This window comes from Pseudochaenichthys georgianus, chromosome 10 (genome assembly GCF_902827115.2).
Source record: "Pseudochaenichthys georgianus chromosome 10, fPseGeo1.2, whole genome shotgun sequence".
Lineage (NCBI taxonomy): Eukaryota > Metazoa > Chordata > Actinopteri > Perciformes > Channichthyidae > Pseudochaenichthys > Pseudochaenichthys georgianus.
In genome coordinates this window covers 3,058,715-3,086,125 of record NC_047512.1, presented here as the reverse complement: position 1 = coordinate 3,086,125, position 27,411 = coordinate 3,058,715, and the positions used below count along the sequence as shown (strand labels likewise).

General features: G+C 42.1%; 1 protein-coding gene and 6 non-coding genes across 7 annotated transcripts; all 7 read left to right on the top strand.

The window, feature by feature from the left end:
- The first annotated feature begins 2,123 nt into the window (after positions 1 to 2,123).
- Positions 2,124 to 15,111, top strand: g3bp1 (GTPase activating protein (SH3 domain) binding protein 1). Its single transcript, XM_071204712.1, has 5 exons — positions 2,124 to 2,292; positions 7,659 to 7,775; positions 10,328 to 10,409; positions 14,831 to 15,004; positions 15,103 to 15,111. The coding sequence occupies exons 2-5, from the start codon at positions 7,681 to 7,683 to the stop codon at positions 15,109 to 15,111; spliced, it is 360 nt and encodes a 119-aa protein (XP_071060813.1). The 5' UTR covers positions 2,124 to 2,292; positions 7,659 to 7,680.
- LOC117454505 (small nucleolar RNA SNORA71) lies at positions 7,981 to 8,107 on the top strand. The gene has a single exon (XR_004553010.1). It is a non-coding gene; the product is annotated as a small nucleolar RNA SNORA71 (small nucleolar RNA).
- LOC117454490 (small nucleolar RNA SNORA71) lies at positions 12,191 to 12,317 on the top strand. The gene has a single exon (XR_004552996.1). It is a non-coding gene; the product is annotated as a small nucleolar RNA SNORA71 (small nucleolar RNA).
- Positions 15,112 to 15,796: 685 nt separating the features above from the next.
- On the top strand, positions 15,797 to 15,924 carry LOC117454491 (small nucleolar RNA SNORA71). The gene has a single exon (XR_004552997.1). It is a non-coding gene; the product is annotated as a small nucleolar RNA SNORA71 (small nucleolar RNA).
- Positions 15,925 to 17,098: 1,174 nt separating this feature from the next.
- On the top strand, positions 17,099 to 17,225 carry LOC117454504 (small nucleolar RNA SNORA71). The gene has a single exon (XR_004553009.1). It is a non-coding gene; the product is annotated as a small nucleolar RNA SNORA71 (small nucleolar RNA).
- A 4,129-nt stretch (positions 17,226 to 21,354) lies between these two features.
- LOC117454489 (small nucleolar RNA SNORA71) lies at positions 21,355 to 21,481 on the top strand. The gene has a single exon (XR_004552995.1). It is a non-coding gene; the product is annotated as a small nucleolar RNA SNORA71 (small nucleolar RNA).
- Positions 21,482 to 24,963: 3,482 nt separating this feature from the next.
- On the top strand, positions 24,964 to 25,090 carry LOC117454506 (small nucleolar RNA SNORA71). The gene has a single exon (XR_004553011.1). It is a non-coding gene; the product is annotated as a small nucleolar RNA SNORA71 (small nucleolar RNA).
- Positions 25,091 to 27,411: the final 2,321 nt, after the last annotated feature.

Below are 27,411 nucleotides of genomic sequence, written 5' to 3'. Positions count from 1 at the left end.
CTGCTGGGGCCAGAACTGGGGCTGGAACCATGGCTGCTGGGGCCTGAACTGGGGCTGGAACCATGGCTGTGTGGGCCGATTCTGTAGCCGGAACCATGGCTGCTGGGGCTTAGGCTGCTAGCCTGGCCTTGCGACGACTCTTCTTAGCAGCCGCCTGAATTCTTCCGTGGACGAGTTCCGGAATAAGACTCCTGGACAGGAGCAGGAACTGGGGCAGAAGCGCGGGTTGACTTCAGGCGGAACCCACCAAGGCGTATGGTGCCAGGTTGGGAATTGGGAGACATGGAGCTAGCATGCCTGGGCCGGGAATCACATGTTTCAAGGAAGTCCAAAATCCAGTCAGGTAAGAATTCAACAAAACATAGTTTCTCTGCCTCTACCTCTTCTGCCCTCTTCGGCCCTCTTCTACCGAACACTGGACGCTCCCTTCCACCAATCGAAGCAGCAAGCCAGATAGAAGGTTAAATGCTGTAATTCTACCTCCCATGGATCATCTGCTGGGTCCATTTGTTGGTCGGTTCGTAATGTTACGATGTGTGAAGCAGGCAGGACCCAAATGCAGATTAAAGTGAAAATTCCTTTATTTCAAGGCTATAACAAAAACAGAACACTCACCGGAGACTTACTCACTAAACAAGACGGACCGACAAAGACAGATAAACCAGAACTTAAATACACACAAGACTAATCAAACAAACAAGAGACAGGTTTATGGGAGGAGAAAACACAGGGGCACCAGGTGAACACAATCGGATAATCAGGGGGGGAAAACAGACAGAAAGCAACAGGCAGGAACGGGGGGTGAACACTTTACAAAATAAAACAGGAAACCAAAGACAGAAAAAGACAAAACACAACACGGACAGATCGTGACAAAAATATTTCGGAAATAGAAATAAAATAGCATTAAAAAGTAAAAATATATATAAATACAAAATACAAATGTCTTATTTGATTTGATTTAAGTATTATATCTTGTAATGAGAACCCAATCAATCTGGGCATCTATTTTTACCATGTCAAAGATGGATTACCAGGCAATAGTAGCAGGCAGTGTGTATCCAAAGGTTTAAGGTAATTCATTTCAAATATGTGTGAAAAGAGACTATCAACCATAGACAACTGGAACAATATAAGACTGCAAAGCTATGGCACCTGAAAACTAGACCGCTTTGCAAATGGTATATGAACAATATATTGGAAATGGGGAACAGGTGATCACGTGATCAGGTGATGGGAATGGCGGGAAAGTGATTCCTGCAGAACAGGAAGGAGTGGCTGGATTTGTACATAGCCTACTGTATGTGTCATAGAAAACAGAGAGAGAACAATGATTAAAAAAGCAAAGAAGAAGGAGTGTTAATGGTTGGGATTCGGCTGAAGTCGTGACCAAATAGGAGCTTAAATTAGATAAAATGAAAGAAAAACAAGCCGGCATACTTTGATGAGAATTATGATTAAATCAGTTCAAACTGCAAGTTGAGTTGTGTCGCCCCCTAGTGGCGAAAAGGCTCCGGTGCACCAATTCACTGAGAATAAACACCAACTTGTATAATTTATATATTATATGTCTCTGTGCCTTTAGTATAAATCTATATTTCCGGTGCTGTAACAACATAATTTCCCATTTTGGGATCAATACAAATATATCTATCTATCTATCTATCTATCTATCTATCTATCTATCTATCTATCTATCTATCTATCTATCTCTCTCTCTATCTATCTATCTATCTATCTATCATGGAAGAACGAACTAAACTATTTTCTCATTATTTGACTTATTTATGTTACTTGTATAGAGCCTTACTTTGTTGTTAATGATTGTTGTCTTTGTGTTTGTAAACAGTTTATTTTATTTTATCTAAACTGTATTTGCACCATATCGGCTGGAAATGAGTGCCTCAAACGTTTGTAAATGACTCTTGGTTAATAAAGTATATTTAAAAAAAACCGTAAGGATAACCGGTGTACGCCAGCCTGTGAAACAATCGCACCTTCAGCCATTAGCGTAACGTGATTGGCCTTATTGAGAAAACCAGGTAGAGACAAAACGCCTCATATTGGCTAGAATTCAGAATCCCTTCCCTATGTCGTGTCTGATTGGTCCATGACTCACTGGACTATGATTTGATTGGTTGGCTGTATCGCAGAAGGGGCGGGTTGTCAGGTTTGGTTGCGGAGCTGAAACCGGTAACCGAGCACTCCACAGCACGTTGTGAAGCCGCTACTGGTGATTCAAAGAAATCACTTGTTTCTAAATCCTCCACGTTTTTGAAAATTAACCCACTGGTAAGTCTTGCTTTTGGCTAAACTGTCATTCATTTTTGTTTAAAAGTAGCGTGTGGTTTTCCTTGTATTCGGTGGATTAGCCGGGTTCGTGGCTCCGTCTACATCCTGGGGAGGACATGATTAGCAGGGCTATGGTTGATTAATTAAACCCTCCTATGGTGTTAATTTCTTTAAAATAACCAACTGGTGATGCAGTAGTCGTGAATATGTTGCACTATCAGGTTATAGCCATCGCCATTATTGCAACGTTTCACTTTGGTGGGCCAGGAAATACCCACCGCCCTTTTACTACATTAGCTTAATTCTAGCTCCCATTCAGTCGTGACTCCCCTCCCTCCTTTCATGCCTTTTTTTGTTTAACCTTCTTGCCCTTCGACTTTTCCTTCCATGATAGATAAGATACGATTATACTTCCCTGCACAATTCCCCCCGTGTCTGTTAAATGTGTCCCCTTCTACCTGGTTAATCTAGCTTTGCAGGAATGGAAAGTGGGGCAGATTCCCGGCCAGGACACGTGTTGGGGCTCCAGATCGTAGCCGGTTTCTGCTCTACTTTTCGGGTCTATTCTCACCTAGCTGTCCCGGTTTTAGCTCGGTTGTGAGCCAGCCATGGTGCAATTTTAGCCCAAGTTTATATCTGGACATGTTCCACTAAAAGAAGGACCACATGCCCGGTGCTGAGGGTGCTTTCAGGCCGGTGAAAAGCACCGTTTCTGCGGGCACGGCGTGGCCTTTGTCTGCATGCCATGCTTTACACTTTTTTTTTTTTTTTTAAACACAAGCTGCTTTCTGAAATGACTGCTGCTTTATGCCCTTATAAGCACTTAATATCTCCAAATTCACTTGGATCCATTCTAGCTAAAGCAGGTGGTGTTGAGTAACTAAGTACATTTACTCAAGTACTATACTTAAGTAACATTTTATGGTACTTTGTACTACTACTCTACTGCAATTCAGTGGTAAAAATGCAACTTTTACTCCAGTAAAGGTGCATATATAGCTAAATACTTTACTACAATTAGGAACTTATTTTGTCACAGCAGTAGGGTTATCAAGCATTTACATTACACATATTTAAAAGATAGAATAAAGTACACACATTGTACACCTGGAGTAAATCCACAAGCTACCCTGCAGTCTACAAAGTCAATCAAACTAGCTGCACCTCCACCAGCTACCCTGCAGTCTACAAAGCCATTCAGACTAGCTGCACCTTCACCAGCTTTGAGAACACTTTCATGATCAATCATTATAAAACACATCATATATATTATTCTGAAATGGACCAATCTGCGCAACGACTACTTTCACTGTCTTTCACTATATTTAGATGAGAATACTTTTCTACTTTCACTTGAGGAACATTTTGAATGCAGGACTTTTACCGTAACAGAGTATTCCTACACTCTGGTACTTCTACTGTTACTCAAGTACAAGGTCTGAGTACTTCTACTTTCACTCAAGTACAAGGTCTGAGTACTTCTACTTTTACTCAAGTACAAGATCTGAGTTATTTTTCTCGACTACAAGATCGGAGTACTTGTACTTTTAATCAAGAGTACTACCTCTATCTAAACCCCCCTCCCTGATGTTAGCAGCTAACATTAGACATGAGGCTCCTTCAGGTCGCCTCTCTAAACAGTGATTGGCTTATCCTGATGGATCGCTTGATGTATGCTGCTGTGTGTGTGTGCCAGCACAACAGATGGTCCTGTGTGTGTGGACAGGTGTGGCACATAGGCCATTAATGAAGATCATGCTAGTGTGTTAGCATGTTTAAGCTTCTCTACAGCTGATAATGGAAACGGTACAGAGTTTAACATTTGATGCTATTAGATATCTATTAGTGTCCTATAATCAAAGGTTATTTATGCAGCTCAAATTGTACACATGTCACAGGGGGCTTCACAGTTTAGACAGAATGCAGATGCAACACCCTGATGATAATGGTATCGTTGGGTCTGCCCTGAACAAAGCCATTATAGGACATTTTGTTTCATTCCTATATGATCTGTCTTATTGTTGGAAATGCTCACGAGATCTCGCTCTAAATTATTCTCACTAAAGTTGAGTAACGTTATAGCATAAATTATAGCGGTGTAATGATGGGCACTTGATCAAAATAGATACTTTAATTTAGAAATTGGCACCTTGAGTTCAATAGTATCTCCGTCCATACATTATTCAAGTCATAATTTAATTGCCTTCGTGTGAACGTAGCTGATTGTATACGAAAGCGTCTTAAATGGATCAGAGGCTCCTGCAATGAGTCGTAGTGTTTGTGATATCTGCCAATAATCTGTCATGTAGTATATTTCACGGTAGAAACGTGTGACCCAACCCCATAGGATCCATGTTGCTCAACAGTTACAATGCATCCAGTAAGTGAGTCAGTAACCAAAACATAGAATATTACCCGCATTTAAGACAAAAAAAAAATTCTTAAAAGCACGTCTCAATATTCAAACATTCTCAACATGTAGAACAAATGTGTGACATCAGTGTAAACGACTCCGATCTGTCATCACTGATTAATCTGCGCAGTGTAAACATAGAGAAATCAGAGAAGGGAACAAAATGTCCTGTGTGTCGAGTTCAGGCCGGGAAACTGAGTCTGGTTTCTCCTCATCGTTTATCTGCCTTTCCACCATTCAGTATCATCAATTAAACCACCCTCATATTGCAATTTAGTTCTGGGCGATGATTTAAATCTGATGTAGACTTTCAGTGGAATCATGCCATGTATCGTGTTGCACATTAACATCGCCTATGTTCATAATAAGCTCACGTTTCTCAACTAAATCCAATTAAAAGTTCAATTGGATCCTAAAAGACTTTGTCAGTCTGCAAACTCGTGTTCTATAAATCCACTGGCATGTTCATTTTACACTAATTAAACAAGAAAGTACTCAAAGTATTTCATTCACAAAGTAGTATACAAATATAGGCGTAATAGTAGTGTTATATTGACTATTTATTTCTTGAATTACCATAAAACCTGCTTAATCTGGCTATATATTAAGATTTTAAATTACCTGTATTGGTAGATTTTGGCCATATTGCTCCGCCTTAAAAATGGAAATCCAATAACATGGGTTTTAATTTGGTATTTTGAGGGTAAAGACACCAAAATAAAATGATATCCAGCTTATTTCGGTAGATATTATAGGCCTAAAAGTCTAACCTCTTCAAAAAGCATACATTTATGATGTTATATGCTTTCAAAAAGAGCATTAGGTTAATTGTAAAGTAAAAGACGGTGTAGGAATGCTTTCTGTTGAAGTGCAATGACTGCAATTCCAGATTTCTATCCGCTCCGTATGAAAACAAACGGATAAGATCTGGGTTTGTTTTCCAGGCCGAGGGCGCTCTGTGTTCATGTGGGTGAATCCAGATTTATTTTCTACAGATCGTACACTCCTCATGCCTCGGGCTTTTCAACGCGGTCCAAAAAATATGAATTCAAAATGAGAGTTGTGTATTGTAGGCTTTGAATCAGAGGTCTTAACCCCGCTTCACACTTCTAACCGTGCGTGTGATTGGCTGTGACTTCTGTCCAATCAGACGGATGATTCACAATCGGATGATTTTACATTTTCAGAAGTCTTAATGGCTACTGGAAACTGCAGACTGGTGCATATGTGGTGTGGTGAGGCAATGAGTCCTAAAACTGGGAAATTGGATGCTTTTTAACACTTCCTGACCCCTAGTCTGGAAGTCAATTGTTTTCTGAGTGTTTTTGGCATGAAATAAGCTCTGTGGTTAACACAAGCTGAATATATTTTAATGTTTGGTTGCCAACAAGTGTCTAAATGAGACGACTAAACGTCATCACACCCAACATTAGCCTCCTTTAGCTTAGCGGTGGTGACGTGAAGTCATGTGACCGTGCTGTGGTTCCTTTGTAGCCCAACATTAGCCACCTTTAGCTTAGCGGTGGTGACGTGAAGTCATGTGACCGTGCTGTGGTTCCTTTGTAGCCCAACATTTGCCACCTTTAGCTTAGCGGTGGTGAAGTCATGTGACTGTGCTGTAGTTCCTTTGTAGCCCAACATTAGCCACCTTTAGCTTAGTGGTGGTGACGTGAAGTCATGTGACCGTGCTGTAGTTCCTTTGTAGCCCAACATTAGCCGCCTTTAGCTTAGCGGTGGTGACGTGAAGTCATGTGACCGTGCTGTAGTTCCTTTGTAGCCCAACATTAGCCGCCTTTAGCTTAGCGGTGGTGACGTGAAGTCATGTGACCGTGCTGTAGTTCCTTTGTAGCCCAACATTAGCCACCTTTAGCTTAGCGGTGGTGAAGTCATGTGACCGTAATGTAGTTCCTTTGTAGCCCAACATTAGCCGCCTTTAGCTTAGCGGTGGTGAAGTCATGTGACCGTGCTGTAGTTCCTTTATAGCCCAACATTAGCCGCCTTTAGCTTAGCGGTGGTGACGTGAAGTCATGTGACCGTGCTGTAGTTCCTTTGTAGCCCAACATTAGCCGCCTTTAGCTTAGCGGTGGTGACGTGAAGTCATGTGACCGTGCTGTAGTTCCTTTATAGCCCAACATTAGCCACCTTTAGCTTAGCGGTGGTGACGTGAAGTCATGTGACCGTGCTGTAGTTCCTTTGTAGCCCAACATTAGCCGCCTTTAGCTTAGCGGTGGTGACGTGAAGTCATGTGACCGTGCTGTAGTAACTTTATAGCCCAACATTAGCCACCTTTAGCTTAGCGGTGGTGACGTGAAGTCATGTGACCGTGCTGTAGTTCCTTTGTAGCCCAACATTAGCCGCCTTTAGCTTAGCGGTGGTGACGTGAAGTCATGTGACCGTGCTGTAGTTCCTTTGTAGCCCAACATTAGCCACCTTTAGCTTAGCGGTGGTGAAGTCATGTGACCGTAATGTAGTTCCTTTGTAGCCCAACATTAGCCGCCTTTAGCTTAGCGGTGGTGACGTGAAGTCATGTGACCGTGCTGTAGTAACTTTATAGCCCAACATTAGCCACCTTTAGCTTAGCGGTGGTGACGTGAAGTCATGTGACCGTGCTGTAGTTCCTTTGTAGCCCAACATTAGCCGCCTTTAGCTTAGCGGTGGTGAAGTCATGTGACCGTGCTGTAGTTCCTTTGTAGCCCAACATTAGCCACCTTTAGCTTAGCGGTGGTAAAGTCATGTGACCGTGCTGTAGTTCCTTTGTAGCCCAACATTAGCCACCTTTAGCTTAGCGGTGGTGACGTGAAGTCATGTGACCGTGCTGTAGTTCCTTTATAGCTATTTTCTTCAAAAATCATTAACTGTTTCAGCACTAGATGTAGCTGAAACACAAAAGGCAGTTATCTGATTCTCTCTTGGGCTCATTATCTTCCTCTAACCCTCCTCTTCCTCCTTGCAGAGATTTCCAGTTGACCAAAGAAATGGTGATGGAGAAGCCAAGTGCCCAGCTGGTCGGGCGAGAGTTTGTCCGACAGTATTACACACTCCTGAACCAGGCGCCCGACTACCTGCACAGGTGAGAACACACATCTTTAGTTGCAGCATCCATTTTACGTTATACTAATACACATATGAGCTATACAGAGTACAAATACAGGTGCTATATACAACAATTAAATAAAAAGATGACAAAACAATAATGATAATACCATAAAAAGACCGTTGCAGTAATAGCGATGGAAAAAAATATATAATGACATTACAGAAAACCCCGAAGAACATCCTGTATCGAAAGTGATCATGGCGTCCTCGTCGCCAGGTCATTGATAGTACAGGAAGATGAAGCTGGAAGCCTTTCCCGTGTTTGAAGGATTCTCCGTTCCTATCAGACCCTGGCGCTCCCAAACATTTAGAATAACAGATTAAACAAAGTGACTTTTTTTAGATGTCAAGACTGTTTGTTCATGTGGACGTAAGAGTTAAATGCAAGTAACGCGTCTTACATTCGAGTTTTGGTTCTCATGGACTTTGGCGTGTTTGGTTTTTGGTCGCTTCTGTGTATTTAATCAGAATGCCTTTCATGTAAATGTTCACTCTGTGGGACTAATGGCGCTTTTCCACTGCAGGGCCTCACGCGGCTTAGTACGGAATAGGTAGGCCAGGCTCACTTTATGCTGCGTTTCCATTACAGTTTAGTAGCTGGGGCAGTAACTATAGTAATGTAGTGTAGGCGGAGCGGACCAATCAGCAGTCGAGAGTGTTTACGTCACTAGTTTAGCATATTCAGCCCGGTAAGAACCTCGATTTTGCAGGGCCAGAAAAAAGGTGAAAAGGTAGCCCTGCGCCGGGTTGGCACGGCACGCTTATGGCGCGTTTCCACTGCAGGCCTCGCTCGGTTTGGTTAGGCCTTATTAGGCCCAGCTCACTTTAATGCTGCACTTCCATTACAGTTTAGAAACTGGAGCAGTTACTATAGTAACGCAGTGTAGGCGGAGCCGTGACGTCATCTTCAATGCGAACCACAAAACCAACATCAGCTGTTAGCCCTCAGAGCTCACAGCTCCTCGTATCTGTTCAGAAACTAGACACAAGTGAAACCAGTCCAAACCACAGACTGCCTGTGTCATGGAGAATACAGTCGCTGGTTTATTTATGTCTGTAGGCCGTTGCTGTGAGTGTGGACAGTCGGAGCATATACTGCGTTAGCTTAGCCGATCTCCATTCAGAAAACACACATTTTAAAGGGTTTTTCGCCTGCTGTCTGTCTGCAGACTCGTCAAAGCATAAATTCATGGTTCACCGGTATCAGTATGTTGTTACTTCGGCATCATTTTGAAACGTTACAATTAGAGCCGGGACTCGATTAAAAAAATTAATCTAATTAATTAGAGGCTTTGTAATTAATTAATCGCATTTTTAATCAAATATACATATTTGACCTGAGAACAGGGAGAAGCAGTTTCCACATGGATGTGACTCCAGGTGGTCGACAGTCGAGTGCAGTCCAGTGAGCCAGGGAGCTGGTTATTCACTCAGACGTGGACTGACTTATCCTGGCCCTGAAACCAGTCGTCTGGTTGAGTGTGGGTTGGGTCAGGGTGTGGTTCCTTGCACTCGGAGTCGGGCTAGCTGCTACATGCTAGCTGCTACATGCTAGCTGCTACATGCTTTGCATTTAGGTGATACTTTAGGCTTGATGTACTGCGGTGATATGCAAATTATTTGTTGCATAATTTGCACACAACCGTGCTCTTATCGACGCTTCCACCCGTCCGTTTTTTAAAACAAAATGTCCCATCCACGGGGGCGACCAAAGCGTCTCATCAGCTTGTTCGTTCGTGTTTGACTATTGTTCACCGTGGTTTGTTGTTGTTTGAAGTCCCATGCTGAAGTCATGAATGTTAGTTGGTGCTCCAGTATAATCGGTACGCCTGAAACTCATCCAGTGAGAAACGTTCCGCTGTGCGAAAATAAGTGCGATTGAAATGCGTTAATCTTTGTGTAATTAATTAATCTTAATTAACGCGTTAAAGTCCCGGCTCTAGTTGCAATTAAATCACGGTCAAATATGTCCATCTTGTTGTAGTTGTCGCCCCCTTGCCAGCGATTCTCTCTGACCAATCAGCAGTCGAGTGTTTACGTCACTAGTTTAGCATATTCAGCCCGGTAAGAACCTCGATTTTGGAGGGCCAGAAAAAAGGTGAAAGTAGCCCTGAGCCGGGTTTGGCACGGCACGCTTCGACCGTGCTAGGCCCTGCGGTGGAAAAGCGCCATAACGGGTATTCTGATTAAAACATGGAGGTGATTCGGGGCTGGACATGGATGTCAGTCGTTTGTGAGAATGAAACTTGAATGTAATGTTTCTATTCTGCTGTGTTGTCAATGCTCAGGTACGTGTTATTTGACACTATGGAGACATGGGAATATCTGACATGACTCTGTTTTAAGTGGCGTTCCTCGTGGTCTAAACACGACGGTTCGAAGTGTTTTGGACAGAACGATTGTGATTTCTTTCCTGCTTTCAGATAGGGGTTTTCTGTTTTTACTAACTTCTTCTAAGACCAGTCGTTACAGTACTTCTTATCTTAAATGGTCCTGAAACTAATGACCCTTTCTGTTTCTGCTCAGGTTTTATGGAAAGAATTCGTCCTACGTTCACGGCGGTTTGGACAACAACGGCAAACCAGCTGAGGCTGTTTATGGACAATCTGTAAGTGGATTTATCAACAGTTTTTATACTCTGCACTTCACTCCCACACACCAGCTAAGAGAGGAACACAAAAACACAGAGCGGTTTCCTGGAGCTTCTTTTGTCTGAAAAAGACAGTCTCCTCTTCTTTCTGTTATAAAGCGATTTAAAAACAGTGAGTTTCGTAGACATTTGAAAACACGGTTATTTTGACTTGACATGTGTCCTTAACCTGTTTTTTCACGAAACTGTGTCTCAGGGCTTCTTAACATTTAACAACCTATCACGGAGCGTCCACACTACAGCTCCAAAAAAAGCTTGGAGCTGGGCGTGTCTGGAGCTTGGGGATTTTATTCAAGCAACACGACCAACAACCAATCACATGAATCTCCCGCCCCCGACATACAAAGCAAAAACCCCCGGGGATTTTATGCGAGCAATATATATATATATATATATATATATATATATATATATAAACTCCCCAAACAGGCGAAAACCTACCAGTTTCCCCCACTGCCTCTGCCACCTCCCTCCATGCTGGTTCCTCCGGTTTGTATCCCGGTAGGTGAAGAGGGTCTGGTCATACAAAACCGGGTGGTTGCTACGGCGATAGTTAGTTTCTCCTCCGACTTTTTTTGAAATATAGAAATGAACGGCGGGATATCTCTCCCAGCTTAGACGCGGTTTGATTGGCTACGGCTTCAGCTGTCAGATTTTGGGAAACGGGATTTGATTGGCTGGCGCTGGCTGCGAGCCGTCTCAGGCGACAGAAGTTGAACATTGTTCAACTTCTGTCGCCTGAGACGCCTCGCTCTGCTACCCACAATTCAGTTCGGCGAAAAAGCGCGGCTACGTGACGTCACTCCATTGAAAGCGAATGGGAATATTGGAGCAGATTGGAGCTTTCGACGCTGTAGTGTAGACGGGCCGTTATCGTAACTGCACATACAAGATATCAGCTAGCAAGCTTCCACAGATTCCAGAAATATAAGTATCATCTCTGAGCGATCACAACACGTAGCATTACGGAGCTTTCACGGGACATCGTCTCACCTTAGCCGTTGTTCTGATCAAAAGTCGCGTTCAATGGCATTACAACGATAAAAACGCTGCTGAAGGTTAATCCAATGTGTCCGTCACTTTGAAATGATTACTGATAATCCATAATTCCATTTTTATGTCAATAATGGAGTTTTCATATATAGCTGCTAATGGTAGCCACCAGAGTGTATCGCAGCTTCCGGTTCGGGGGCATTCTGGCTGCGCATCACTCACTCACCAATGGGTAATGTTAGGAACCTCCCCTCGATTCTATTGGCTCTAACAGTTCAGAAGAGGTGTCAATCATCAAAATCGACCGAGGGGGCCAGAGAAATGGAAAATCCACCCTAATGACCCCAGAAGTGGATTTTTTTTCTAAATCTCTAAAAAGGTCAAATTTAACTTGTTTGCATCCATCTTGATACAGGGTACTTCTTACAGTTACAGTTTGGATTCCTAAAGCCTTTAGTCTACCATCCCATCATTCAAGGGTGGTTTTCTCTACAAGTCATGTTTGGACGGACGCTATAATTCACTTTTTTTTTACTATGTTCAATCTGCATTTACTTTAAAATAAAAAAAATCTATTGATTCTGACTTTTCTACATCCAACTCATCGGTTTATCATTGCTTTGAGAAAAAAGATTATTAATTGACATCGAACAATAATGATAATACCATAGAAAGACCGTTACAGTAATGGCAATGAAAAAATTAACCAGAATATACAATGGCATGACAGAAAACCCCGAAGACCACCCTGTATCGAAAGTGATCATGGCGTCCTCGTCGTCAGGTCATTGATAGTACAGGAAGATGAAGCTGGAAGCCTTTCCCGTGTTTGAAGGATTCTCCGTTCCTATCAGACCCTGGCGCTCCCAAACATTTAGAATAACAGATTAAACTAAGTGACTTTTTTTAGATGTAAAGACTGTTTGTTGTTCATGTGGACGTAAGAGTTAAATGCAAGTAATAGGGCTGCACGATTTTGGGAAAAAAATCTACCGTACTTTTCGGACTATAAGCCGCGACTTTTTTTCCGCATTTTTGTTGTACAGCTAACGGCCACTAGGGAACCTCCTAAATCTATGGATGTTACAGGTCAAATTAACCACCTTTAACGCTATGGGCTCTATGACCGGTCCGCGCCCGCCACCTTTAAGCGGCGGGCTCCAGCAGGAAAAGCTGGAGGCCGGAAAAGAGTGAGACAGGTAGCGCGCCAAAGTAAAAGTGGAACCGAGAGACAGAACGAGAGGTGTGTAGCGTGCTGCAACAGCAGTCTGCTCTGCACGCAGGCTTCCTCCAAGTTTACAGTAAAACAAACTGGTGGTGTGACCAATGGCCATTTACAATTTTTAATACTATTACTATTATTAGCATATATATATATTTTGGTTGAAACTAAGCCAAAAAAAAATATATATATATAAATAAAATCGATTTTTAAAAATAATATTTGATTATGGAGACTGTAACGAATAATCGCTGGCATCCCTACTTGGCAGGTGATTGGATCAATCTGTCTATCACCTTCTATCATGGGCCGCTTCTGATTGGTTAACAATGGCTGGTACATGTGGAGCACAGCACTTCTGATTGGTGTGGATGACTGACACACGAAAAAAAAAAACTGTAAAAAAATATCGCAGGCTTTGCGATTTCATAATCTCGATTTAAAATCGATTAATCGTTCAGCCCTAGCAAGTAACGCGTCTTACAATCGAGTTTTGGTTCTCACGGACTTTGGCGAGGGACGTCCGTGTTTGGTTTTTGGTACATCCAACTCAAAGGTTTATCATTGCTTTGAGAAAAAAGATTATTAATTTACCCGTTTTTAGAAGTGAACGTCATTTTCGAACCTGAAAACCCGGCTCGGGGCTTAACAGGTTAACGTAGGTAGTTTCCTTTGCCTGTATCTCGTCTTAAATAAGATATACAATGAGGAGTAAGGCAACAGATATAACCATACAGTTGTGTTATATTGACTATTTCTTTCTGGACTGACCATAAAACAGGCTAACTTTTGCTATATATCAAGATTTGACGTTGCCTGTATTGGTAGATGTTTGCCCATGTTGCTCCGCCTTAATGGAAATCCAATAAAATCGTTTTTTATGCTGGATTTTAAGAGTAAGCGCCACCAAAATAAAACTATCCAGCTCTTTTCAGTAGATGCCAAAACGTACCCAACCTCTACCAAAAGCATCCATTTAAAAACGCTCATAGTGAGTTTCGTAGACACTTGAAAACACGGTTATTTTTACTTATCGTGTGTCCTTAAAGTAGGTGGTTTCCTTTGCCTGTATCTCTTCTTAAATGAGACGTACAATGAGGAAAGAGAGAGTGAACTGAAGCAATATTATATATATATATCCAGGAGTGCGGAGTAAAGGGAAGTCCGCACTGCTGCTGCATTTTGAAGTGGTATATAAATGACTAATACTTGGAGAAAGCCAGAGCAGCAAATCTTCTTGACGGGCATTATTAGATTTCTTTGAAAGTGTTGAATGTCCACTTTTTAAAAACACGGGTTACAATAAAAGCATTTAAAATGAAACTCTTTTGTCCTGGTTGTTGTTGTTGTTGTTATTGTTGTTGGGAAATGTACTCTTCCCATATCAGAGTAACATGATAACAAAGGTTTCCCAAATGCAGCTGTGAACATGACAGGATGTGAGATGACCTAGAAGAGCATCAGGACTGTTTGAGGCAGATGATAGCTATGTGGTTAACATGATGACTCAGCCTCTATGGAGAGAGACATCAAGCATGCTCATTTCTGACGTGGAGCTAATCTGAAGTAAACATTGATACTGCTTTCTGTTCCTCCATCTTGAGACTGTGTAAGTCCCTCGCTTGATATCAGCAAGTGAAGGACACTGCTCAGGAACTAGCTGTTGCTCTGAATTTGAGATTTTCAGAAAAAAGTCAGAATTAAGAAAAAGTCAGCATTTTCAGATTTTAAGACTTTAATTTTCTGATTTTTTTTTTGATTTTGAGAAAAAGACAGAATTTTGGGTTTTTCAGAAAAGTCAGAATTGAGAAAAGGTCCGGAGTTTGAGATTTTGAAAAGTCTGATTTTTGAGATTTTAAGAAAAAGTCGAGTTTTTGAGAAAAAGTCAGAATTTTCACACAAAAAAGTCAGAATTGAGAAAATTTTCTGGAAAAAAAATATCAGATTTTCAGAAAAAAGTCAGAATTGGGGAAAATGTCCGGATTTTGAGATTTTGAAAAAAAGTCAAAATTTGAGATTTTCAGAAAGTCTAAATTGAGGAAGACGTCCACATTTTGGGATTTTCCGTATTTTGTTCATGAAACAATGTATGATTACCTACACTAACTGGTGTTCCTCCATCTTGTGACTCCAGTTCCATTGACTCCCTCTCTCTTTCCCTCAGGAGATCCACAAGAGGGTAATGGCTCTGAGTTTCCGCGACTGTCACACTAAGATCCGACACGTCGATGCTCACGCCACGCTGAACGAGGGCGTGGTGGTGCAGGTGATGGGAGAGCTGTCCAACAACATGCAGCCCATGAGGAAGTTCATGCAGACCTTCGTTCTGGCACCAGAGGTCGGTTTCACACTTCTAATGCTAATTCAAAGGTTTGGTAGCACTTTATTTTAAGGTCCACTTATTCTCCGTCAACTCGTTGTTCATTAACATATTAGAGTCAGTGAACGAGACTTCACTTTAAAATAGGGAACATATTCTGAGTTGGAAACGCCTAATTTAGTTATTTCGACACACTTAACACTCGTAGTTTCATGTCTTGTTACATAATTATAAACCATATTTGTGAGGTATTCACCAAAACTCATGTTAGAGCAAACGAACTCAACTAATGGCTTAGTACTTGTAGAATAAGGCATTAATACATTTTTTATAAAGAGCCAATATACTGCTAATATCCATGTTAATTAACAACTACCGTACTTTTGGGACTATAAAGCGCACCTGCAGCTAAACTGTCCGTCTGTCTTGCTCTCGTTCTGTCTCTCGGTTCCACTTTTACTTTGGCGCGCTACCTGTCTCGCTCTTTTCCGGCCTCCAGCTTTTCCTGCTGGAGCCCGCCGCTTAAAGGTGGCGGGCGCGGACCGGTCCTAGAGCCCGTAGCGTTAAAGGTGGTTTATTTTACCTGTAAAGTCCATAGATTTAGGAGGTTCCCTAGTGGCCGTTAGCTGTACAACAAAAATGGGGGAAAAGTCGCGGCTTATAGTCCAAAAAGTACCGTACTTTATAAACATGTAGAATATGATATCTACAAGAACAGACGGTGAAATAATGTACATTAAGACTAAATTAAATACGGTTTATTTAATTAACCAGAATATACAGTGACATGACAGAAAACCCCGAAGACCACCCTGTATCGAAAGTGATCATGGCGTCCTCGTCGCCAGGTCATTGATAGTACAGGAAGATGAAGCTGGAAGCCTTTCCCGTGTTTGAAGGATTCTCCGTTCCTATCAGACCCTGGCGCTCCCCAAACATTTAGAATAACAGATTAAACAAAGTGACTTTTTTTAGACGTGAATAGTAGTTTGTTGTTCATGTGGACGTACGAGACTTCACTTTAAAATAGGGAACATATTCTGAGTTAGAAATATGTCATTTTGACACAATTAACACGTTTAGTTTCACGTCTTGTTACCTAAGAATCATATTTATTAGGTGTTATGATTAGCCACTTAGCTTAGCGGTGGTGACGTGAAGTCATGTGACCGTGCTGTAGTTCCTTTGTAGCCCAACATTAGCCGCCTTTAGCTTAGGTGGTGACGTGAAGTCATGTGACCGTGCTGTAGTTCCTTTATAGCCCAACATTAGCCACCTTTAGCTTAGCGGTGGTGAAGTCATGTGACCGTGCTGTAGTTCCTTTGTAGCCCAACATTAGCCGTCTTTAGCTTAGCGGTGGTGACGTGAAGTCATGTGACCGTGCTGTAGTAACTTTATAGCCCAACATTAGCCACCTTTAGCTTAGCGGTGGTGACGTGAAGTCATGTGACCGTGCTGTAGTTCCTTTGTAGCCCAACATTAGCCGCCTTTAGCTAGCGGTGGTGAAGTCATGTGACCGTGCTGTAGTTCCTTTGTAGCCCAACATTAGCCACCTTAGCTTAGCGGTGGTAAAGTCATGTGACCGTGCTGTAGTTCCTTTGTAGCCCAACATTAGCCACCTTTAGCTTAGCGGTGGTGACGTGAAGTCATGTGACCGTGCTGTAGTTCCTTTATAGCTATTTTCTTCAAAAATCATTAACTGTTCAGCACTAGATGTAGCTGAAACACAAAAGGCAGTTATCTGATTCTCTCTTGGGCTCATTATCTTCCTCTAACCCTCCTCTTCCTCCTTGCAGAGATTTCCAGTTGACCAAAGAAATGGTGATGGAGAAGCCAAGTGCCCAGCTGGTCGGGCGAGAGTTTGTCCGACAGTATTACACACTCCTGAACCAGGCGCCCGACTACCTGCACAGGTGAAACACACATCTTTAGTTGCAGCATCCATTTTACGTTATACTAATACACATATGAGCTATACAGAGTACAAATACAGGTGCATATACAACAATTAAATAGATGACAAAACAATAATGATAATACCATAAAAAGACCGTTGCAGTAATAGCGATGGAAAAAAATATATAATGACATGACAGAAAACCCCGAAGAACATCCTGTATCGAAAGTGATCATGGCGTCCTCGTCGCCAGGTCATTGATAGTACAGGAAGATGAAGCTGGAAGCCTTTCCCGTGTTTGAAGGATTCTCCGTTCCTATCAGACCCTGGCGCTCCCAAACATTTAGAATAACAGATTAAACAAAGTGACTTTTTTTAGATGTCAAGACTGTTTGTTCATGTGGACGTAAGAGTTAAATGCAAGTAACGCGTCTTACATTCGAGTTTTGGTTCTCATGGACTTTGGCGTGTTTGGTTTTTGGTCGCTTCTGTGTATTTAATCAGAATGCCTTTCATGTAAATGTTCACTCTGTGGGACTAATGGCGCTTTTCCACTGCAGGGCCTCACGCGGCTTAGTACGGAATAGGTAGGCCAGGCTCACTTTATGCTGCGTTTCCATTACAGTTTAGTAGCTGGGGCAGTAACTATAGTAATGTAGTGTAGGCGGAGCGGACCAATCAGCAGTCGAGAGTGTTTACGTCACTAGTTTAGCATATTCAGCCCGGTAAGAACCTCGATTTTGGAGGGCCAGGAAAAAAGGTGAAAAGGTAGCCCTGAGCCGGGTTGGCACGGCACGCTTATGGCGCGTTTCCACTGCAGGCCTCGCTCGGTTTGGTTAGGCCTTATTAGGCCCAGCTCACTTTAATGCTGCACTTCCATTACAGTTTAGAAACTGGAGCAGTTACTATAGTAACGCAGTGTAGGCGGAGCCGTGACGTCATCTTCAATGCGAACCACAAAACCAACATCAGCTGTTAGCCAGCCTCAAGAGCTCACCAGCTCCTCGTAATCTGTTCAGAAACTAGACACAAGTGAACCAGTTCCAAACCACAGACTGCCTGTTCATGGGAGAATACAGTCGCTGGTTTTATTTATGTCTGTAGGCCGTTGCTGGAGTGTGGACAGGTCGGCACAGGCACATATACCTGGCGTTGCTTAGCCAGGATCTCCATTTCAGAAAACACACATTTTAAAGGGGTTTTCGCCTGCTGTCTGTCTGCAGACTCGTCCAAGCATAATAATTTCATGGTTCACCAGGTATCAGTATGTTGTTACTTCTGCCATTCATTTTGAAACGTTACCAATTAGAGCCGGGACTCGATTATAAAAAAACTAATCTAATTAATTCGAGGGCTTTGTACATTAATTAATCGACATTTTTAATCAAATATCCATATTTGGAACCTGAGAACAGGGAGAAAGCAGTTTCCCACATGGATGTGGACTCCAGGTTGCAGGTCGACAGGTCGATGTGCAGTTCCAAGTGAGCCAGGGAGCTGGTTTATTCACTCAGACGTGGACTGACTTATCCTGGCCCTGAAACCAGTCGTCTGGTTGAGTGTGGGTTGGGTCAGGTGTGGTTCCCTTGCACTCGGAGTCGGGCTAGCTGCTACATGCTAGCTGCTACATGCTAGCTGCTACATGCCTTTGCATTTAGGTGATACTTTAGGCTTGATGTACTGCGGTGATATTGCAAATTATTTGTTGCATAATTTGCCACAACCGTGCTCTTATCGACGCTTCCACCCGTCCGTTTTTTAAAACAAAATGTCCCATCCACGGGGGCGACCAAAGCGTCTCATCAGCTTGTTCGTTCGTGTTTGACTATTGTTCAACCGTGGTTTGTTGTTGTTTGAAGTCCCATGCTGAAGTCATGAATGTTAGTTGGTGCTCCAGTATAATCGGTACGCCTGAACTCATCCAGTGAGAAACGTTCCGCTGTGCGAAAATAAGTGCGATTGAAATGCGTTAATCTTTGTGTAATTAATTAATCTTAATTAACGCGTTAAAGTCCCGGCTCTAGTTGCAATTAAATCACGGTCAAATATGTCCATCTTGTTGTAGTTGTCGCCCCCTTGCCAGCGATTCTCTCTGACCAATCAGCAGTCGAGTGTTTACGTCACTAGTTTAGCATATTCAGCCCGGTAAGAACCTCGATTTTGGAGGGCCAGAAAAAAGGTGAAAAGTAGCCCTGAGCCGGGTTTGGCACGGCACGCTTCGACCGTGCTAGGCCCTGCGGTGGAAAAGCGCCATAACGGGTATTCTGATTAAAACATGGAGGTGATTCGGGGCTGGACATGGATGTCAGTCGTTTGTGAGAATGAAACTTGAATGTAATGTTTCTATTCTGCTGTGTTGTCAATGCTCAGGTACGTGTTATTTGACACTATGGAGACATGGGAATATCTGACATGACTCTGTTTTAAGTGGCGTTCCTCGTGGTCTAAACACGACGGTTCGAAGTGTTTTGGACAGAACGATTGTGATTTCTTTCCTGCTTTCAGATAGGGGTTTTCTGTTGTTTTTACTAACTTCTTCTAAGACCAGTCGTTACAGTACTTCTTATCTTAATGGTCCTGAAACTAATGACCCTTTCTGTTTCTGCTCAGGTTTTTATGGAAAGAATTCGTCCTACGTCACGGCGGTTTGGCAACAACGGCAAACCAGCTGAGGCGTGTTTATGGACAATCGTAAGTGGATTTATCAACAGTTTTTATACTCTGCACTTCACTCCCACACACCAGCTAAGAGAGGAACACAAAAACACAGAGCGGTTTCCTGGAGCTTCTTTTGTCTGAAAAGACAGTCTCCTCTTCTTTCTGTTATAAGCGATTTAAAAACAGTGAGTTTCGTAGACATTTGAAAACACGGTTATTTTGACTTGACATGTGTCCTTAAACCTGTTTTTTCACGAAACTGGTCTCAGGGCTTCTTAACATTTAACAACCTATCACGGAGCGTCCACACTACAGCTCCAAAAAAAGCTTGGAGCTGGGCGTGTCTGGAGCTTGGGGATTTTATTCAAGCAACACGACCAACAACCAATCAAATGAATCTCCCGCCCCCGACATACAAAGCAAAAACCCCCGGGGATTTTATGCGAGCAATATATATATATATATATATATATATATATATATATATAAACTCCCCAAACAGGCGAAAACCTACCAGTTTCCCCCACTGCCTCTGCCACCTCCCTCCATGCTGGTTCCTCCGGTTTGTATCCCGGTAGGTGAAGAGGGTCTGGTCATACAAAACCGGGTGGTTGCTACGGCGATAAGTTAGTTTCTCCTCCGACTTTTTTTGAAATATAGAAATGAACGGCGGGATATCTCTCCCAGCTTAGACGCGGTTTGATTGGCTACGGCTTCAGCTGTCAGATTTTGGGAAACGGGATTTGATTGGCTGGCGCTGGCTGCGAGCCGTCTCAGGCGACAGAAGTTGAACATTGTTCAACTTCTGTCGCCTGAGACGCCTCGCTCTGCTACCCACAATTCAGTTCGGCGAAAAAGCGCGGCTACGTGACGTCACTCCATTGAAAGCGAATGGGAATATTGGAGCAGATTGGAGCTTTCGACGCTGTAGTGTAGACGGGCCGTTATCGTAACTGCACATACAAGATATCAGCTAGCAAGCTTCCACAGATTCCAGAAATATAAGTATCATCTCTGAGCGATCACAACACGTAGCATTACGGAGCTTTCACGGGACATCGTCTCACCTTAGCCGTTGTTCTGATCAAAAGTCGCGTTCAATGGCATTACAACGATAAAAACGCTGCTGAAGGTTAATCCAATGTGTCCGTCACTTTGAAATGATTACTGATAATCCATAATTCCATTTTTATGTCAATAATGGAGTTTTCATATATAGCTGCTAATGGTAGCCACCAGAGTGTATCGCAGCTTCCGGTTCGGGGGCATTCTGGCTGCGCATCACTCACTCACCAATGGGTAATGTTAGGAACCTCCCCTCGATTCTATTGGCTCTAACAGTTCAGAAGAGGTGTCAATCATCAAAATCGACCGAGGGGGCCAGAGAAATGGAAAATCCACCCTAATGACCCCAGAAGTGGATTTTTTTTCTAAATCTCTAAAAAGGTCAAATTTAACTTGTTTGCATCCATCTTGATACAGGGTACTTCTTACAGTTACAGTTTGGATTCCTAAAGCCTTTAGTCTACCATCCCATCATTCAAGGGTGGTTTTCTCTACAAGTCATGTTTGGACGGACGCTATAATTCACTTTTTTTTTACTATGTTCAATCTGCATTTACTTTAAAATAAAAAAAATCTATTGATTCTGACTTTTCTACATCCAACTCATCGGTTTATCATTGCTTTGAGAAAAAAGATTATTAATTGACATCGAACAATAATGATAATACCATAGAAAGACCGTTACAGTAATGGCAATGAAAAAATTAACCAGAATATACAATGGCATGACAGAAAACCCCGAAGACCACCCTGTATCGAAAGTGATCATGGCGTCCTCGTCGTCAGGTCATTGATAGTACAGGAAGATGAAGCTGGAAGCCTTTCCCGTGTTTGAAGGATTCTCCGTTCCTATCAGACCCTGGCGCTCCCAAACATTTAGAATAACAGATTAAACTAAGTGACTTTTTTTAGATGTAAAGACTGTTTGTTGTTCATGTGGACGTAAGAGTTAAATGCAAGTAATAGGGCTGCACGATTTTGGGAAAAAAATCTACCGTACTTTTCGGACTATAAGCCGCGACTTTTTTTCCGCATTTTTGTTGTACAGCTAACGGCCACTAGGGAACCTCCTAAATCTATGGATGTTACAGGTCAAATTAACCACCTTTAACGCTATGGGCTCTATGACCGGTCCGCGCCCGCCACCTTTAAGCGGCGGGCTCCAGCAGGAAAAGCTGGAGGCCGGAAAAGAGTGAGACAGGTAGCGCGCCAAAGTAAAAGTGGAACCGAGAGACAGAACGAGAGGTGTGTAGCGTGCTGCAACAGCAGTCTGCTCTGCACGCAGGCTTCCTCCAAGTTTACAGTAAAACAAACTGGTGGTGTGACCAATGGCCATTTACAATTTTTAATACTATTACTATTATTAGCATATATATATATTTTGGTTGAAACTAAGCCAAAAAAAAAATATATATATATAAATAAAATCGATTTTTAAAAATAATATTTGATTATGGAGACTGTAACGAATAATCGCTGGCATCCCTACTTGGCAGGTGATTGGATCAATCTGTCTATCACCTTCTATCATGGGCCGCTTCTGATTGGTTAACAATGGCTGGTACATGTGGAGCACAGCACTTCTGATTGGTGTGGATGACTGACACACGAAAAAAAAAAAACTGTAAAAAAATATCGCAGGCTTTGCGATTTCATAATCTCGATTTAAAATCGATTAATCGTTCAGCCCTAGCAAGTAACGCGTCTTACAATCGAGTTTTGGTTCTCACGGACTTTGGCGAGGGACGTCCGTGTTTGGTTTTTGGTACATCCAACTCAAAGGTTTATCATTGCTTTGAGAAAAAAGATTATTAATTTACCCGTTTTTAGAAGTGAACGTCATTTTCGAACCTGAAAACCCGGCTCGGGGCTTAACAGGTTAACGTAGGTAGTTTCCTTTGCCTGTATCTCGTCTTAAATAAGATATACAATGAGGAGTAAGGCAACAGATATAACCATACAGTTGTGTTATATTGACTATTTCTTTCTGGACTGACCATAAAACAGGCTAACTTTTGCTATATATCAAGATTTGACGTTGCCTGTATTGGTAGATGTTTGCCCATGTTGCTCCGCCTTAATGGAAATCCAATAAAATCGTTTTTTATGCTGGATTTTAAGAGTAAGCGCCACCAAAATAAAACTATCCAGCTCTTTTCAGTAGATGCCAAAACGTACCCAACCTCTACCAAAAGCATCCATTTAAAAACGCTCATAGTGAGTTTCGTAGACACTTGAAAACACGGTTATTTTTACTTATCGTGTGTCCTTAAAGTAGGTGGTTTCCTTTGCCTGTATCTCTTCTTAAATGAGACGTACAATGAGGAAAGAGAGAGTGAACTGAAGCAATATTATATATATATATCCAGGAGTGCGGAGTAAAGGGAAGTCCGCACTGCTGCTGCATTTTGAAGTGGTATATAAATGACTAATACTTGGAGAAAGCCAGAGCAGCAAATCTTCTTGACGGGCATTATTAGATTTCTTTGAAAGTGTTGAATGTCCACTTTTTAAAAACACGGGTTACAATAAAAGCATTTAAAATGAAACTCTTTTGTCCTGGTTGTTGTTGTTGTTGTTATTGTTGTTGGGAAATGTACTCTTCCCATATCAGAGTAACATGATAACAAAGGTTTCCCAAATGCAGCTGTGAACATGACAGGATGTGAGATGACCTAGAAGAGCATCAGGACTGTTTGAGGCAGATGATAGCTATGTGGTTAACATGATGACTCAGCCTCTATGGAGAGAGACATCAAGCATGCTCATTTCTGACGTGGAGCTAATCTGAAGTAAACATTGATACTGCTTTCTGTTCCTCCATCTTGAGACTGTGTAAGTCCCTCGCTTGATATCAGCAAGTGAAGGACACTGCTCAGGAACTAGCTGTTGCTCTGAATTTGAGATTTTCAGAAAAAAGTCAGAATTAAGAAAAAGTCAGCATTTTCAGATTTTAAGACTTTAATTTTTTGATTTTTTTTTTTGATTTTGAGAAAAAGACAGAATTTTGGGTTTTTCAGAAAAGTCAGAATTGAGAAAAGGTCCGGAGTTTGAGATTTTGAAAAGTCTGATTTTTGAGATTTTAAGAAAAAGTCGAGTTTTTGAGAAAAAGTCAGAATTTTCACACAAAAAAGTCAGAATTGAGAAAATTTTCTGGAAAAAAAATATCAGATTTTCAGAAAAAAGTCAGAATTGGGGAAAATGTCCGGATTTTGAGATTTTGAAAAAAAGTCAAAATTTGAGATTTTCAGAAAGTCTAAATTGAGGAAGACGTCCACATTTTGGGATTTTCCGTATTTTGTTCATGAAACAATGTATGATTACCTACACTAACTGGTGTTCCTCCATCTTGTGACTCCAGTTCCATTGACTCCCTCTCTCTTTCCCTCAGGAGATCCACAAGAGGGTAATGGCTCTGAGTTTCCGCGACTGTCACACTAAGATCCGACACGTCGATGCTCACGCCACGCTGAACGAGGGCGTGGTGGTGCAGGTGATGGGAGAGCTGTCCAACAACATGCAGCCCATGAGGAAGTTCATGCAGACCTTCGTTCTGGCACCAGAGGTCGGTTTCACACTTCTAATGCTAATTCAAAGGTTTGGTAGCACTTTATTTTAAGGTCCACTTATTCTCCGTCAACTCGTTGTTCATTAACATATTAGAGTCAGTGAACGAGACTTCACTTTAAAATAGGGAACATATTCTGAGTTGGAAACGCCTAATTTAGTTATTTCGACACACTTAACACTCGTAGTTTCATGTCTTGTTACATAATTATAAACCATATTTGTGAGGTATTCACCAAAACTCATGTTAGAGCAAACGAACTCAACTAATGGCTTAGTACTTGTAGAATAAGGCATTAATACATTTTTTATAAAGAGCCAATATACTGCTAATATCCATGTTAATTAACAACTACCGTACTTTTGGGACTATAAAGCGCACCTGCAGCTAAACTGTCCGTCTGTCTTGCTCTCGTTCTGTCTCTCGGTTCCACTTTTACTTTGGCGCGCTACCTGTCTCGCTCTTTTCCGGCCTCCAGCTTTTCCTGCTGGAGCCCGCCGCTTAAAGGTGGCGGGCGCGGACCGGTCCTAGAGCCCGTAGCGTTAAAGGTGGTTAATTTTACCTGTAAAGTCCATAGATTTAGGAGGTTCCCTAGTGGCCGTTAGCTGTACAACAAAAATGGGGGAAAAGTCGCGGCTTATAGTCCAAAAAGTACCGTACTTTATAAACATGTAGAATATGATATCTACAAGAACAGACGGTGAAATAATGTACATTAAGACTAAATTAAATACGGTTTATTTAATTAACCAGAATATACAGTGACATGACAGAAAACCCCGAAGACCACCCTGTATCGAAAGTGATCATGGCGTCCTCGTCGCCAGGTCATTGATAGTACAGGAAGATGAAGCTGGAAGCCTTTCCCGTGTTTGAAGGATTCTCCGTTCCTATCAGACCCTGGCGCTCCCAAACATTTAGAATAACAGATTAAACAAAGTGACTTTTTTAGACGTGAATAGTAGTTTGTTGTTCATGTGGACGTACGAGACTTCACTTTAAAATAGGGAACATATTCTGAGTTAGAAATATGTCATTTTGACACAATTAACACGTTTAGTTTCACGTCTTGTTACCTAAGAATCATATTTATTAGGTGTTATGAGAGAATTACTATTCGTGGTACTAATGGCTTATTCGGCCCATATTGAGCAGAGCATATTAAGACCCAAACTCATGTACAACAACTTCCTTCCTTACATTAAATCAGCACTAATTAGAGGGTTATTGAGGAAAAACTCGTAACTAACGGCTTAGTACTTGTAGAATAAGGTCATGTAGAATAAGGCATTAATAAGCGTTTTATAATGACTAAAAAAGACCCAATATAATATAGATGTTAATTAACAACTAGTTGATGGTGAATGTGTGTACCTTAAGTGTTACCGTAGGTTTTAATGTCTTACAAAATATGTTTTAATGGCTTTATTTTTGCTGTATTTTGATTTTGTAATTTATTGTATGTGTGAATCCTGTTTTTCATTCTGTCGATGTTGCCGCTGTTCACGCCTGAGTTTCCCCTCGGCGATACATCACGTTTCATCTTAACTTGTCTGATGTACACCAAGCTACAGAGTAGAAATGGCAATGAAATTCTTCTGACCTGAGCTCCTCCAACAATGCAACATATATAATAAAATACAAATAAGAAATAGTGCAAGAAGTCTATACACATGTAGAATATGATATCTACAAGGACAGAATGTGAAATAATGTACATTAAGACTAAATTAAATACGGTTAATTGCGGTGATAACTACCGTAATTTTCGGACTATAAGCCGCGCCTTTTTTCCCATTTTTCGACCCTGCGGCTAATCTATGGATTTTTACAGCTAACGGCCACTAGGGGACCTCCTAAATCTATGGATTTTTACAGCTAACGACCACTAGGGGACCTCCTGAATCTATGGATTTTTACAGCTAACGGCCACTAGGGGACCTCCTGAATCTATGGATTTTTACAGCTAACGGCCACTAGGGGACCTCCTGAATCTATGGATTTTTACAGCTAACGGCCACTAGGGGACCTCCTGAATCTATGGATTTTTACAGCTAACGGCCACTAGGGGACCTCCTGAATCTATGGATTTTTACAGCTAACGGCCACTAGGGGACCTCCTGAATCTATGGATTTTTACAGCTAACGGCCACTAGGGGACCTCCTGAATCTATGGATTTTTACAGCTAACGGCCACTAGGGGACCTCCTGAATCTATGGATTTTTACAGCTAACGGCCACTAGGGGACCTCCTGAATCTATGGATTTGTACAGCTAACGGCCACTAGGGGACCTCCTGAATCTATGGATTTGTACAGCTAACGGCCACTAGGGGACCTCCTGAATCTATGGATTTTTACAGCTAACGGCCACTAGGGGACCTCCTGAATCTATGGATTTTTACAGCTAACGGCCACTAGGGGACCTCCTAAATCTATGGATTTTACAGGTTACAGTCCACCACCTTTAACTCTATGGGCTCTATGGCCGGTCCGCGCCCGCCACCTTTAAGCGGCGGGCTCCAGCAGGAAAAGCTGGAGGCCGGAAAAGAGTGAGACGGGTAGCTCGCAAAAGTAAAAGTGGAACCGAGAGACAGAACGAGAGCAAGACAGACGGACATTACGAGAGCGAGACAGTTTGTGCAAAGGAAGTTTTCATGCACAAACCCTTCGCTCAGTGGGAGGCGTGGATGAGTAGCGGCGATAAATCATTCACCGAAACTGGTGTACACATCATTCAATTTAGCTGCTCCGGCTTATATTCAGGTGCGCCTTTATAGTCCGAAAACTACGGTAAGTAGATTGCAAGATGCCAAACGGATGAATGTTTATCGGGTCTCAGACTTCTAGACCCTTTACAGTCGGGGATCCTTAGGTTGAAATAAATGTGTATTTTTGGGTGTTTTCTTGCAGGAAACGTTGATGTAGTGTTTAACGGTATTTGTTCGTCCTGCAGGGAACTGTTGCGAACAAATTCTACGTTCACAACGACGTGTTTCGGTACCAAGACGAGGTGTTCGGAGACTCCGATTCAGAGCCTCCAGAAGGTGAGAGGACGCCCATCTTTTTGAATGTTTCTTAGGTTGTAATTGTAAAGGTTTCTGTTTCCTGTCGCCTCGTAGTCTTCTCCTTTTTAGATGTGATCCTTTACCTCGCGTTATTCGGCTAAAGATGGTTAATTCAGAGTTGTTTTCTTTAGAAATGTCACAACGTGTATACACACCGTAGCATCTTAGAT

Coding starts and splice junctions, on each gene's coding strand:
- g3bp1 (XM_071204712.1), top strand. CDS start 7,681: ATGGTGATGGAGAAGCCAAGTGCCCAGCTGGTCGGGCGAGAGTTTGTC. Junction 7,776..10,327: donor GCGCCCGACTACCTGCACAG/GTGAGAACACAC, acceptor GTTTCTGCTCAG/GTTTTATGGAAAGAATTCGT. Junction 10,410..14,830: donor AGGCTGTTTATGGACAATCT/GTAAGTGGATTT, acceptor TCTTTCCCTCAG/GAGATCCACAAGAGGGTAAT.